The sequence below is a fragment of the Artemia franciscana genome, chromosome 12 (genome assembly GCF_032884065.1).
Source record: "Artemia franciscana chromosome 12, ASM3288406v1, whole genome shotgun sequence".
In the NCBI taxonomy this organism is placed as follows: Eukaryota; Metazoa; Arthropoda; class Branchiopoda; order Anostraca; family Artemiidae; genus Artemia; species Artemia franciscana.
Window position 1 is genome coordinate 12,572,440 of NC_088874.1, and position 15,373 is coordinate 12,587,812.

General features: G+C 34.8%; 1 protein-coding gene across 10 annotated transcripts in view; it reads right to left on the reverse strand.

The window, feature by feature from the left end:
• The window catches only part of LOC136033704 (titin-like), a 369,666-nt gene that overhangs the window by 34,566 nt on the left and 319,727 nt on the right, over nucleotides 1-15,373 (reverse strand). For all 10 annotated transcript variants that reach the window (XM_065714570.1, XM_065714567.1, XM_065714566.1 and 7 more), the window contains 7 exons: nucleotides 14,468-14,734; nucleotides 13,694-13,808; nucleotides 10,867-11,021; nucleotides 9,840-9,997; nucleotides 7,791-7,926; nucleotides 4,299-4,440; nucleotides 2,667-2,939 (listed from right to left, as the gene is read on the reverse strand). In XM_065714570.1, coding sequence (XP_065570642.1) covers nucleotides 2,667-2,939; nucleotides 4,299-4,440; nucleotides 7,791-7,926; nucleotides 9,840-9,997; nucleotides 10,867-11,021; nucleotides 13,694-13,808; nucleotides 14,468-14,734 — 1,246 coding nt within the window. The remainder of the gene's footprint in view (nucleotides 1-2,666; nucleotides 2,940-4,298; nucleotides 4,441-7,790; nucleotides 7,927-9,839; nucleotides 9,998-10,866; nucleotides 11,022-13,693; nucleotides 13,809-14,467; nucleotides 14,735-15,373) is intronic.

The following is a 15,373-nucleotide window of genomic DNA, read 5'->3' on the forward strand; positions in this document are numbered from 1 at the left end:
ATAAAAAAAACAAGTTTTTTTAACTGAAAGTAAGGAGCGACATTAAAACTTAGAACGAACAGAAATTACTTCGTATATGAAAGGGGTGTGCGTATATGAATTTTTTTTGGCTAAATGGCTTTCTCATAGTTTTGATCGAATTATTTTGAGAAAAAAAGAGCGGGGGAGGAAGCCTAGTTGCCCTCCGATTTTTGGTTACTTGAAAAGGGAACTAGAACTTTTAATTTTTTACGAAGGTTTTTATTAGTAAAAGATATACGTAACTTATAAATGAACTTACGTAACGAACTTTTGTATTCTCATGTTTTTATTCCATATATGAGGAGGTTCAGCCCCTCGTCAGTACCTCGCTCTTTATACTAAAGCTTAAATTTTGTCCCAATTCATTAACAATGATCCTTGAATCACAAAAGCCGTAGAATAAATAGTTGAAATTACTAAAAATACTTTAGCGTAAAGAGCGAAGTATTAGGAGGAGGTCAGCCCCTCATATGCGTAATAATTTCTGTTTGTTTTAAGTTTTAATGCTGTTCCTTGCTTCCAGTTGAAAAAACTTTTTCATATTTATTTTTTCATTGTTTTTTTTTTTAAACAATGCTAGAAAATCCAGCGCTCCCTTCATGGAAATTTTCCACCCCCGTGACAAATCCCTCGATGGAAAGTTCCCCCAACATATCCCCCTCTTCTCAAACCCTCCCCCAACCAAAAAAATCCCCTGAAAACGTCTGTACACTTCCGAATAGCTATTACTATATGTAAGCACTGGTCAAAGTTTATAACTTGTAGCCCCTCCCACATGGACTGTGGGGAAGTAAGTCGTCCCCAAAGACATATTTATAAGGTTTTTCAACTACGTTGAATAAAATGGCTATCTCAGAATTTTGATCCGTTGACTTTGAGAAAATAATTAGCGTGGGAGGGGGCCAGGTGCCCTCCAATTTTTTGGTTACTTAAAAATGGCACTAGAAATTTTTATTTCCGTTAGAATGAGCCCTCTTGCAATATTCTAGGACCACTGGGTCGATACGATCACCCCTGGAAAAAAAAACAAAAAAAAAACAAATAAACACACATCCATGATCTGCCTTCTGGCAAAAAATACAAAATTCCACTTTTTGTATATAGGAGCTTGAAACTTCTACAATAGGGTTCTCTGATACGCTGAATCTGATGGTGTCATTTTCGTTAAGCTTCTATGAATTTTAGGGGGTGTTTCCCCCTATTTTCTAAAATATGGCAAATTTTCTCAGGCTCGTAACTTTTGATGGGTAAGACTAAACTTGATGAAACTTATATATATAAAATCAGCATTAAAATGCAATTCTTTTGATGTAGCTATTGGTATCGAAATTCCATTTTGGTTACTATTGAGCCGGGTCGCTCCTTACTACAGTTCGTTACCACGAACTGTTTGATTTGATATTTAGAAGGAACCCATGTCTCAGAGTTCTTATTTCAAATCATGACCAGATCTGTTGACAGTGGGGGGAGTTGGAGGGGGAAACTGGAAATCTTGGAAAACGCTTATAAATGTCGTCGATACGCGATTGACGTAACCGGACTGGATCCACTCTCTTTGGGGGAGTTAGGTGGTGGGGTTCAGTGCTTTGGCGATTTGGGTGCTTCTGGACGTGCTAGGACGATGAAAATTGGTAGGCATGTCAGGGAGCTGCACAAATTGACTTGATAAAGTCGTTTTCCCCGATTCGACCATCTGGGGGGCTGAAAGGAGAGGAGACATCAGAAAAATTGAGGTAATTTTAACTTAGGGTGGGTGATCAGATCTTAATGAATTTTTGATATTTAGAAGGACCTTGTGACTCAGAGCTCTTATTTAAATCCCGACCGGCATTAAGCCTTTGATTTTCCTTTTAAAGCAATCTATTAATTCTTAGAACTTTGCTAGAGCTCATACCATATGAGCTCTTGTCTCTTGGCTCTTCCAACCTCGTCACAAGTGCCATATAAGCTCTTAGCTCTTCTTTTGTTAGGATTCAGATCAGGCCAACAAAAATTAAATAGTTTATTATTACTTTATATAGAAAAAGAGTTATTAAATTACTCTATTGATTGTGGCAAACTAATTGACAACTTTTCAGAATTAAAAGTGAGAAAAAAGACAATCTAACTAATCAGACCGGGTATGTTCGTTTAAGCATTATTGATTGTTTTAATAAATTATGTTTAGGTTTTTTTGTTTTAATAAGTTATTTTTGTATTATTTTTATGCATATATGCTATTTTTTCTTGGAATCAGATAATTAAATAGAACTAAATAATAAGTGCCTTAAAACCAAACTACTTAACGCAAAGTATGCGTCATGACTGAAAAATCGTCCTACAATTGCGGTGCTACCTAAAGTCCGCCTTAGTCTTAATTTGCCACTGGCTGTGGGGTATCATATCAAACCTGGAGGCATGGTTGTAGGACCTTTTGACTATTCTGAACATAAAAGCTATTTCAAAATTTCGATCACTTTTGAAGGGGGCTCTTGAAGGGAGGGGTCTGGTTTCCCTCCAATTCAATTCAAAATTTGTTTACATGGGCAACAAATCAAAATAGAAAACTTACACCAGCAAATGTTTATTACTAAATTTACATCAGCAAATGTTTATTACCAAATTTACATCATCAAGTCCAGTTTAGTTAGCCGTTAAAAACTTACCATGCTAGATTTGGTTTTGGAACTCCATTAATAACACAGCTGAAAACAACTTTTTCTTTGAGACCGGCAACAGTGTCTTTCAGAGCTTCTAGTATGATGGGAGGTTCAGGTTTAATTGGTGCAGCTATTTTAAAGGTTGAAATAGCAGATTTTTGACTTTCTCCAATGGCATTGATTGCTGAAACTCTGAACTTATATTCAAAGTTCTTTGTTAAATTTGTAACCTCGTACTGTGTTTCAGTGATGTCTACATCTTTATTCACAGTTATCCACCTAAAATCAAGAATATAAAATTTAACATATACCAGTTGATTTAATAAACTATCTTACGAAATTTCCGCACATTGTTAAATGATTGAGCAAGAATATAAAAACTATTGTGCAGATGATGAGAGGGTTTCAGAAGCCTAAAAAAGTGAATTAATATTCCAAAATCTACGAGCTTTCAGTTAAATATAGAGGGAGATTTGGAGAAGAGGGAAATAATTAACTTCTAAACATTCTTTACTCTAGAGAATATTTTTGGATTTAGCATGTAATATGGGGGCTGCAGAGGAATAGCTCCCCTTTTGTTACAGATAAAAATTACCCCCTTTATAGCTAAAACAATTGCCGATGACAAGCTAAATATTACAACTGGTACAAAAGGTGGAGATTTGGAAAGAGGTCACGAGTACTACATCGACATTTTGCAGAGAAAGAGAGAGGGGGAGTTCCACCAGGAGCTACTTTTTTATTAAAATTCAAGTAGGAATACTTCTCCTTTTCCTATTGATTTATTGTTTTAATGTCTTCTTGCATCCTGGGGCCAGTACTTTGTTAGCCGTTCTTCTGGCGTCCAATTGCGCATGACAATTTGCATAGTTTCAGAAACAGGATTTTAACTCTCCTGAAAAAGGATGTTTTCTCGATGGAAATTATTCAATGAAATTCAATATGTGCAAGAGCCTTAAACTTACTATTGACAAAATTTGAATTTTCTTACTTTTCTCGAGAAAGAAGGTCAAGCATGTGACCAAGCGTAGTCAATATGTGACCTTAATCGTCAATTGTCAAAAGCGGAGTTATTCAAATTAACAACTAGAAATACAGAATAATCGCCGGGGATAAATAAGAGAAAAAAACAACAAATAAAAGCCCAACAGAGGTCGTTCTTCTTGGAAATATTGCAAAATTCTGTATTTTCATAGACGGTGCCTTGAAACCTCCGCTATTTAGCTCTCTAATATGCTAATCTGCTTTGGCTATTGGCGAAAATCTGTTTTGTTCTCTAATCTGCTTTGGCTACAGCCAACAAACTTTTTTCGATAAAAATTTTTATTAAGCCTAATAGTTCTTTTTTGGGCCTGAATCTTATTATAAAACAAGCATAGTTTTATTCTACGTTAGGTTCTTATAGCGTTTGCTACATTCCTAAGCTTTAGTACATCTATTTATCATTTTATGTAGTTGGACTAAATATAAACCTTGTTTTAATCTGATTTTGTAGCGCTTCAAACATAATTTTAGTTGGATGTTTCACTTTATGAAAAGTGTGATGTGTCTATGATAGCTTATGATAGAGAAACAGATGGACTACTCCTAAATAGCAGTAGCCCTTTAAAAAAAAGAAACAGCAACCGTCAAACTCACTTTTTCGACGATTTTTCAGAGTATTCAAGCTTGTAGTGGGTAATATCTGATCCCCCATCATAATCAGGAGCCTTCCAGTGAAGTGAAATTGAACTATCTGTAACTGAGAGGCTTTCTGGAGTACCAGGTGTGGATGGTTTCTCTGCAAATGTAAGTAGTTTTCCATAAAATTTAATGATTTTATTTATTTATGCATATAACTTAATTCAAATTGGATGTCACTACAAAATACATGGACAAGGATAAACTCTAAAAATAGAAAAGAAAAACCAGTAAACATAGACAATAATAAAAAAAAGTAATAGCAGTAAAACGCACTTTAGTGCAAGCAAAGAAGGGAGGAGTAAGGAAGAAAAGAGAAAAATGTGTAATCAGCGACATAATCGAAAAAGATAATGATTAATTGACATAGTTGCATAAGCTCGTATACCTGATAGCATCTCTAATTTGGAAATTGTATTAGATACACCTAAATTACTCACAAGAAACTAGTTTCTGTGCAAGGTAAAATAGAGAAGAAATTTACATAATTCAAAATAATCATTTATGTTCATTATATTTGAGTTTCCGCTCAAAGGAAACAGGGAAAAACCTTTAAATTATAAAATGATCGCAAAAACTCAAGTAAAGTTTGGCCAGAGCTAAGTGTGGGTCCTAGCCAGACTTTTTATATTTTTCTTTTATTTTATTTTTTACTAAGATTAGAAACTGTCCGCTGACATATTCAACTATAGAATTTGAAATAAATAGAAAGTAGGTGTAGGAATAAAACAACTTAAAACTGAGAAAAAAAGACTCGGACTACTCTGTAGTGCTGCCTGAATAAACACCTAAATGGCTCTGACTAATTTTTTTCCAGGCCACTTCGTAAGGATGGCGTTAGTTGAATAGTCTAAGAGCCTTAAGGTGGAACTTCCAAAGTAGAAAATGGGGGGATGTCGAACTAAATCAAAAGACAATATAAACATTCAAGTTTTCAAAAGGTGTATCCTTAAATCTGAGGAACGGCTATGGGTGTTAATTTGAAACCTTGAGATTATGTTCAGGGGATATGGAAATAAATCAAGACACTATATACATCCCTGTTATAAAAAAGCCCTATCTGCAATATCCCAGGATCAGCTGAGAGTATTAAGATGAAAGTTTCAGGGAATGTTGAAGGAAGCTTTAAAATTAATCAAATAACACTTGGTGCATCCAGGTTATCAAGAGGTTGTATCTTGGATTTCTCTCGGTCGGGTAAGAGCACCATATTCGAATTTTCAGGGAGCTTGGAGAGGAACGTTGAATAAAACCCAAAGATGCTGTCAGCATCCAGGTTTTCAAAAAGATCTATCTATAATGTTTCAGAAACAGCTCATAGAATTAAGTTGAAAATTTTAGGGGACGTTGAATTAAATCAAAAGACACTATGTGCACATAGATTGTCACAAGGGCAAATAAAAGTCACAAGTCACAAACCCAAAAATAGTTAAGGGTAGTTGGAAATCTCAGCAAAAGAAATCTCAGGAGGGAAAGGCTAAGGTAACAAAGATACTATTTGAATCCAGGGAGTGAAAAGGGCACATCTACAACATATCAGAAACGGCGAAGGGATTCTAAGTTGAAACTTTGAGACAATATTGCTGGGGAATGTTGCATTAAATCAAAAGACACTATGTATATCAAAGATGTCGGAAGGGCACTTCTTTACTACTTTAGGAAAGGTTAAAAGGCCCAAATAAAATTTTGCGAATAATAACATTTAGTTAACACTGATTTGAGCTAATCATAAGTCGTAAAATTTTGAAATTGGTTGAAAAACTCTATTAAAAATTAGGATTGGCTCAAATTAGTGGAAGCTAAATAGAAGTAGCCTACTAGCAAAATCTCATTCTGAATGGGCATTAAGTATGTTAATTTCAGAGAATAAAACTTTCAGGAAAAACTTTCAGGGAATAATGAAGAACATTTTAAAATAGTGAGGGAGATTAAACAGAAACTATGTGCATCCATGTTGTTAAAAGGTCGTATCTGCAATGTGTCAGGAACAACTAAGGCTATCAATTTCACACTTTCAAGAAATATTAATGAAGATGTTGAACTAAATCAGAAGACACTATCTGAATATAAGTTATCAGGAAGGCGTATAGGGCAATATTTCGGGAAGCCTTAATGGTACTAGCTTCAAACTTCCAAGGCATGTACGGGGGAAATATCAAGCTAAATTCAAGTACACCCTAGGAATTTTAGATTTAAGCAAAAGACTCGATGCGTATCAAAGTTATCAAAAGGGCGTGGGTGTGATGTTTCAAGGAGATCCTAGAGTTATAAGTCAAAACTTTTGGGAAAAGTTGAGGAGGACGGTGACCCGAATCGAAAGCCACTGAGTGAATCAAGGTTGCCATAAGGGTATATCTTAAATATCTCACGATCAGCTATAAGTAATAATTGAAACTTCCGGGAAATCTTGAGAGATGTGTGGAGTTAAATCAAAATACATAATGTGCATTCAGGTTTTCAAAAAGTTTAATTGAAACTTTCAGAGAATTTTTAGGGTGAAGTTGAAATGAAAATGATACTATATGCATTCAGGTTGTAAAAAAGGCGTATATTTGATATCTCAGAAGGGTTTTGACTATGCAGTTCTTTTTTATTTTCGCTAGAAGTGATTTACAACGAATAGCTCCATTCGTTTTAAGTTTGAATTGTTGCTTTGTTTTTGCTTAGTTATACTCAGATTTGGCATAATGGGGTTCTTTGCGGTTCCTTGAAAAACCTTTTTTTTTTTTAGAAAAGGGTTTTGGAACTTTACTTACAAAATATTTATAATTTAAAATTGTATTTTAAAAGCAATCATAGAGTAATGCTAGACATTAATAAATGAAAATAATGATTCCTCGTTCCGTTAATGAGACCAAAGGCTGTGGCCCTCTTTTTACTTGACCAAAATTTTACTGTGTGCTTTCAATGAATAAAAGTCAAGTCGTCATTTGATTTAATTGAGACGCAGTGCTTTTAGTACTTAAGGTGCATGTTCCCTTGGGAAATATGGTATTTTGCATTTTAGCACCTCCGTTAAGAGCTTTAAAATATCCAACAGAAATCGGGGCTCAGAAGAATTCCGTACTGTTCAAGGATACGATTCATTATGGCCTCTGAAGCGGCCAAACATGAATATGATCAGTTAGTAAAGCTATTATTCTGGCCAATATTCCTGTGGCAGCTATTATTCTATTGTAATGTATTAAAGAATGAAGATTATAGGACATTTGTCAACTGACTGAATCGAGAATTATCAGTATTTCTATGTAAATCCCTAAATATCAATAGCAATATATTCAAAGAACAAATAATATTTTTTTTGTTTTACTTATTTTTGTAAGGGGAAGTACAAATTTAGTTCTTTACATAGCACGAGATAAATTTTAAATTGCCTGAATTTGAGACCTTAGTTCTGGAAAGAGAAGATATACACTCTGACAAGTAAAATTATAGGAAACCATAACATACCAAGAAGCTGTAAGGTAACATCAACAGATACATCCCCACAAGCATTGGTCATTTTGCATGTGTACGTGCCACAGTCTACTTCTTCTACTGAATGGATTGTGATTGAGACACAGTCACTTGATATTGTTGGAACAATCTTAATTGAACAAAGAATAATATAACTGACAGAGCAAAGTATAATAACTAACCATCAAAATAGTTTTGAAAGAAAGAGAGCAAAACAGGAAGAAATATGTAATGAGAAATATAGAAATAGAAATAGAAGGAGAGAGAGAGAGAGAGAGGACAATAAAGCTGAAGAAAAAATCCCACACTAAAAAAAGCTGGTGACTGGCGCTTTTAGTTTTCTAAAAAAAAAGAACTATGCAGACGACAGGGTTGTCACAAAGATAAGCTCAGAAAAATCTATGAAGATATTAAATATACTTTAGCCCATAAAGGCAAATCATATCAATAATTTAACCCCTGGGTAAATATTTCGAAATTCCAGATTTCATAGTGCATCATCTAAAAGCTTTTTTTCTTTTTACCAAGAAAATAATGGCATATGATTGACCACTAGTGGCTGAACAAATCTTCATATATTCATCAGCAAAAAGCTTTGAAACTGGAATAGGGTCTTTATCAAAGATCTGTGACTTGGCGTATGGAATGTGAGTTTGGTTAGCATCTAGCTTTATTAGATGGTTAGATTTGCAGTTGATATCTAGATCGCGGAATTCTCCTGCGTTTGAAACGTTTTAAGCTTCAGAATGATCTTTAGTACATTATCTTTTCAATGTGACTCTACACTGATTATCGAAAAATATCTAAGGCAGATTTCTACAATTTCATAGTAGAGTATTTTTTCATTATGAAACAATAACTAAAACAATCTGATACTTTTTTCGCGCCTTAGGGTGATATTGGTAATTTAAAGCTGTTTGAAATTTTCTTTTCGATTTCCGATCGATCTTCTGAATTTTGAAAACGTATTATTGAATTTTGATAACCCAAATTCCAGTCGTATTTGCTAGAACAAGATAATGCTTTGGCACCAATTGATCTACCGTAATTTCACATATGAACATTTCAATAGCTCAGTTCCAATAAAAAGAAGTATGACTCAGGCGGTGTTGGCCTATGGCTATTCGGATAGATCCGATAATTGTGAACCTTACACACTCAGAAAGATTAGGGTGGCACCAATTGTTCAGTATTTATTATAATGTCAAGACAAGACGACTTATGATTTGTGTATACTTTCCATTAACTGTACAACTCTATCAGGTGAGTGCTATTCTTCTCACATGAAGATGAGTATCTGAAGATAGAAAAATACATGACTTCTGCTCTAAAGATATTAAGTCATTGGGATTAATGAAAAAGAAAAACGCTGATGACGGGCCCGACATTTATAAAGACTTATGTGTCCATCTAAATACCAAAAACCTGTTTTAGAAAAAGGCAACTTCATTCGATGAGCCCTTGGTTGGATAGCATATGGTTCAAATACAATGTCTCAGAAATGTTTGAAGAAATAGTAAATATTCCCAGAAGCTAAAACTCAGAATTTATAATAGCAATGTCCTCTCCGTCCTTACATATGGTTGTGAAACTTGGAGTATCACTATGCAACTAGGAAAACGACTATGGGCATTCGATAATAACTGCCTAAGATATATTTTGAATATACATTGGACTGAAAGAATAAGAAATGATGAGATTTATACCATAACAAATCATACCCCCATCCTTGATACCATTAGAAAGCGACGATGGATATATTGGGGGCACATGGTGCGAATGGGTGATGGAAGGCTACCTCATGACATATGGTGTTGGATACCCCCCGGCCTCCGCAAGTCAGGGAGACCCAAAATGACAGTTGGCAGGATGTTAGAGAAGGAGGCGAAGCTGGCGAGGTCTTCGATGGAGGAACTTTGGTCGAAGGCTCAGGACAGGTCGTCGTGGCGAACCACCGTTGCTGCCTTATGCGCCCTCAGGCGAGGGAGGACCTAAGTAAGTAAGTCAAATACAAGTAAATGTTCAACTTTAAAAGTTGTTTACCTTTCTGGTTTTCTTCAACGGCTGATTGTTAAAGAACCATTGAGACTTAGGCTGAGGTTCAGCAGTGTAAGGAATGTTGAAAGTAATGTCGTCTCCTTTCTTAACCTTTTGGATGAGTTTGACATTCTCCTCGTGAACTTTAGGGGCCACTTGGAGTGCTGAAAAGAGACACAATGTTTATTGAAAACTGGCTCAATTCTTCTTAATAAAGCATTTCATGGAATACAATTTAATTATTTGCATTTCAGCATCTAGTTTTTATCATAATAGAACTAGAGAAAAAATGAAAAGGCACCTAGATTCTGAGGGATAAAGCACAAATTTTAAGGAAGAGCCACAAATTTGGAAAAATTGTAAATACTTCAAAACTTACAGTCAATGTCTTGAAGCACTCCCTCCTTGTGTCCTCCCTTCTACACATATGATATTTAAACAAGGATCTAGAGCAAATAACCCATTGCTGAAAAGCTGCAGATGCAATTTTGGTGTGGGTATGATGATTCAGCTTTTCGTTACTTTGCTACCTTAAGAAGATACAGATACTTATAAAATAATCTCCTAAATGGGAGAAAAGCCATTTCCCAAGCTTGTTTTAGGTGTTAAGAACAGGAGGAAGACAAAAAACTCTCCTGATTCATATATGAAGCGATTTGGACTAAGTCGCTCGTTTTATTGTCATTGCGATGACAGTCTGATTTCCGTTTTTAATCACTTACGGATATTTTTTGTCGGTTGTTTTCGGGAAAGGACTTTACTTTTTTTTGTAATTTTTGGTGTCCTCCTATGAAGCAAGGAATAGGTAAACATTAGTATCCAAGTTACCCTCTGCAATTACCTTTTTTTTCTTACTGCAATTTCTTTTTTTACTTTTATTCTCTTCGAATGTGTTTTTAGACCCTCTATTTTTGAATAAATGAAAATAGTTCGGATCCCTAGAGCTAAAAATAAAGAGAGACATGAATTATGCCATGGTTTTACGATGCACAAATAAACATGGATAACGAAAGAAACTGTAAATCTAACATACCTTCAACAACTAAAGTTGAACTAGTCTTCAGTTTTCCAAGCTTACAAACATATTTATCAGCGTCATCAAGCTGAGATTCCTTAATTACCAAAGTTCTTGTCGCACCATCGACACTAATATTGTAGCGTTCCGACTGACATAATTTGGTCTTGTTTCTAAAGAAAATTAGGAACAATAAGTATTGCTTTTAAAGCATCCTGAATTACAAAAACCAAAAAAGGAAAGATAGTTAATGCCTGAAGTAAAATAAAATCAGATCTCGGTTTCAGTAGCTCGAAAGACTATGAAATAGTTTTATCAAACGGATGTTCATAACCAGCCTTACTAAATGAATCAAGGACAATAGATGGGTCCAATGTCCTGTACTATATCTTACAAAACTCTTAAGATATGTAATCTTAATAGATATTATAAACTTGATTACAAGATATGTAATCTCTCAAGAAAGTATTTTTCAATAAGTAGTTTCTAATTTTTTCAAAATATGACTGAATTTTTCCTTTTCTCAAATGCACAAATATTCGGAATTCACAACTTTTGACACTATGATTGTGTTTGTCTCATCTTAGCTTGTGTTTGTAGCATCCCGATAAAATAGGATCTGGTTATTGAGTTCTATATACAGTACAGTTTCAAACAGCTGTTTTCTTAGGACCTTTCCTCTTTGGAGACCATTTAAAAGACAAATTAAAAAATTTTAATGTGTTTGTTACAAAAAAAAAAAAAAAAAATAAAAAAAATGTTAATGTGTTTGTTAAAAAAAAATAAAAAAGAATAAAATTAAAAAAACTAAAAGAAGAAAAAACTTAAAAAAGTAGGTATTTATAAGATATAATTAAAGAAAATAATACTAAAGAAGTCTAAACTAAGAAATATTTAAAAACAAGCAAAACTAGATCTAGGTTGCATGGGCAACGTGGGGTGTTGCCGCAACCTTTGTTCGGCTTCACCGAGTAAAGTTTTGCGAGAGCAACACTTTGGTTTTGTTTCCTCGCTTCGAATAAAAGCTGAAGTTGTTAATCTGTAGGGATCTTAAAATAAATACTAGGTACACCAACTCGCAAAAGTTGCAAACCCCTCACTACAACTAGCAAAAGTTGCAAGCCCCTCATCGCTGAAGATGATTGTAGCCTAACAGCCGATTATTACTTACAAGTCCCCTACATATCTTATCACTGGAACCAAATTGGTCTTACCATCAAATACACCGGAAACAAATAATAGGTACACCAACTAGCAAAAGTTGCAAAAGATGATTATGAGCTAACAGCCAACTGTTGCTTAAAACTCTTCTATATGACTCACAATTGGTATCGGCCTGTTTGGTTTCAGTGTGTGCCTTACTACTGAAGTTGTCAGCCCCTTTAAACTTTGAAACTGGTATATCTCATGAAGGAATTTTTCTACCAAAAAATAGATGACATATACTTTGATCAGCTCATCAAGAGCTATCGACTGCCTTCGAAGAAAAATCTATCCGTCTTAGTTCAAAAGTTGACTTTCTTGCCGTATGCCAAGTTTCTAACGTCATCATTTAGAAAGCAGCAAAGGATAAAGTCTAATTTCTTTAGCAATGAGAGAACTTTTAAAATTTAAGAGGCAAAAACACAAGCAAAAACCATCCTTTTTGCCCCAGGCAAGAGTTCTACGAAGCTTTCCAAAATGCAAAGTCATATTCGTCAATCCGGTCTAAGGTCCACACTTTCCGTAAAAACCTCAGAGGTTAGACCCTTACCACTTTCTAGGAATTAGCTGAAATCGGGGTGCTAGAAAAAAAACACTACAAAACCAGAGTTTTGCTCTCGCAACACAATGAATAAGTAGATAACATACGATATGATATTAATGGCATGTATTAATTGTTTTTAGATTTCAGCAACGTATTTCATTATTTGCCGGATTGTCGAAAAAATCTTCTATGTTTGTCTGTTTAAGCTCTACAAGCCACCTGAGTGTGTGTTTTGCAATTCAAATATTTGTCCCTATCAGCATTCAATGCTACAACAACTCTTTACTCACACTTTCTTGACATATTTTATCTTCACTTTTTAAAATAAGATGTAAGTATTTATCCTTCCAGTGCACTATTAATACTGATCGAAAACATAGAATAAACTAACTAATGTCAATACCAATAACCAACAAGGATATACTAACAGTGTATTGTGTTAGATATTAGTCTCAGGCGTCTTGTAGAGATTAAACAGCAGACATAGAGGATTTTTTTTCAAGGGTCTGGCAAATACTGAAATACGTTACTTAAATCTAAAACCAATTATGGAAACAGTTACTAACATTTATACAATTAATGGAGGGGGATATAGATCCGAAGATACCCCCCCTCTATTGTATGAGTGGCTAAGCTGAACACTAATAAGAGGATTTAGGGTTGTTAACATTTGTACCCATTAACTTATCGTTAAAGAAATATTTCTGTTGCAATTCTTTTCCTTTTAGTTGCCGCAACGTCATAGAATTTGTGCCTGACCCCTTCTTGTCTCACTCTGTGGATGAGCCTCCGGACGAATAACAAATTTATGTCCCCCCTAAAATACAGGTACTTGAAGTTAACAACATTTCGTGGGGGGAGCGGGGCTATATAGGTCCAAGGTAACCTTCTCCCTCCCCTTATTGTGTAAGTACCTGAGCCAAACAGTAATAGAAGGAGTTACAGTCTTTGCCTTATACATCTATGAGCTTATCACTTGTTTCAAGTATTTTCTTTTCAGTGGCAGTAAGGTTATACGATTTGAACCTAATCCCCTCCCTCTCCCACACTATGAAAGGGCTCGAGCATTAATAGCCAAATTATTTACGGAAATATTACCTGTACCATGTCACCTCTGCGTCTTCCTGTGATACGGTAACAGTAAAAGTAGCTTCGCTACCTTTCAAGGCGCTGGTAATTTCTGGCAGTCTCCCAGTGAACTCGACGGCTGGGGCTAAACAAAGAAGTCATTAAAGCTCAATTATTTCTTAAAATTAATTCTTGACAAATTTAATGGTACACACAACTAACACTTACTCGTCTAAAGGTAAAATTATACATATGTACTTTTCAATATTGGAATCAGTCGTTTGTTCCATCAGGCGTGATCGTCTCTTACTAGCTTGCTAGCTACTTTTGCAACCCGAATAATCTCTATTCGCATTTTGAATTGCTGATTTTAAATTTACTCATCAAAAGTTATGCATCCATAAGTAGCTTCACATTTATTTATTTTTCAATTTTTTCAAAGGCCTTCAGTATCTTATCAAGTGGCTGATCTTATATTACTCCAACGTATACAAAAAGTCTAGGTTTTATAGCGCCACTTGAATAGCCTACTTATTCAGTTGTTTATTTCTATATTTTTTACTACTATCTCATTCGGACGACAAAGGAACAAATAACTGCCACTCAAATTGAGTGGCATGTATTTTATAGATAAGATCCTAAATCAGATAAAATGTCAATGAGATCATAGAGATCATACAAACAAAACATTGTCTGCCATTCAGTGCATTTTTGAAATTTTTCATACTTTCTTGCTGCACCTCACATATATTGCGACTTTGACGTGGAATATTTAAAAGTTAATAGTTGAGATTTTATAGTTACCTTCAACCCTAAGATTAGCTGATGAGCTAATATCGCCAACAGTGCAAGATATTTCACAAGAATCTTCGATAACACAGTTTTCAACAGTTAGCCGTTGTTTTTTGCCGTTAATTTCAAGGGTAGTTCTCTGGTCGAACGTAATTTCTTTACCATTTTTAAACCAACGGACAAGCGCATCTCCTTTTGTCAGTTCAACATCGAAAGATGCTGTTTCTCCACGTCCAATTGTAACATCCTCTAGCTTCTTTATGATTTCTGGTGGTAGTTCTATAAAGAGAAAAAGTTTAAAATAAACATCTAGAATTGCTTACTCATATTTAAGTTTTTACAAAGCATTAGAAAGTATAGATAGATAGATAGATAAGTGTATTTCAAAAACCCGTGGGCCATATACACAAAAATATAAATAAATAACAAACAAGCAAGGAAATTAACAACAGTACGAACACGCACAAAAAACAGAATTCAACGCAAAAAGTACCTAATCTAACTACAAAAGAAATTAATCATATAAAACTTTTTCTTCTCATTAAAGATTTATCTATATATACTCCCACTCGAAATATTGTGGTTGGGTTACTATTTTGTAGAATACCCGGAAGCATCAAATCAACCCCATGCAAATAAATTTCCCGTAAATCCAAGAGCACCGGGCATTTCCGGAGAAAATGATCCAAGTCTTCATCATCATCTTTACAAAGGGGACAAACATACCGCCTATCAGGACCAACTATCATTTTATTTTTGTCGAACGTTTTTTGCCTGTTCTGGATTGGAAGACAATTTGCCCTAAGCTGAATCCAAAGACGTAGAATCATAGCCGGTAAGTTAAATTTAAAATAAACTTCCTCCCCAAAACTAGGTTTTGCCTGATTATAATGTTGTAGGGTTGTAGAATCAAAATCC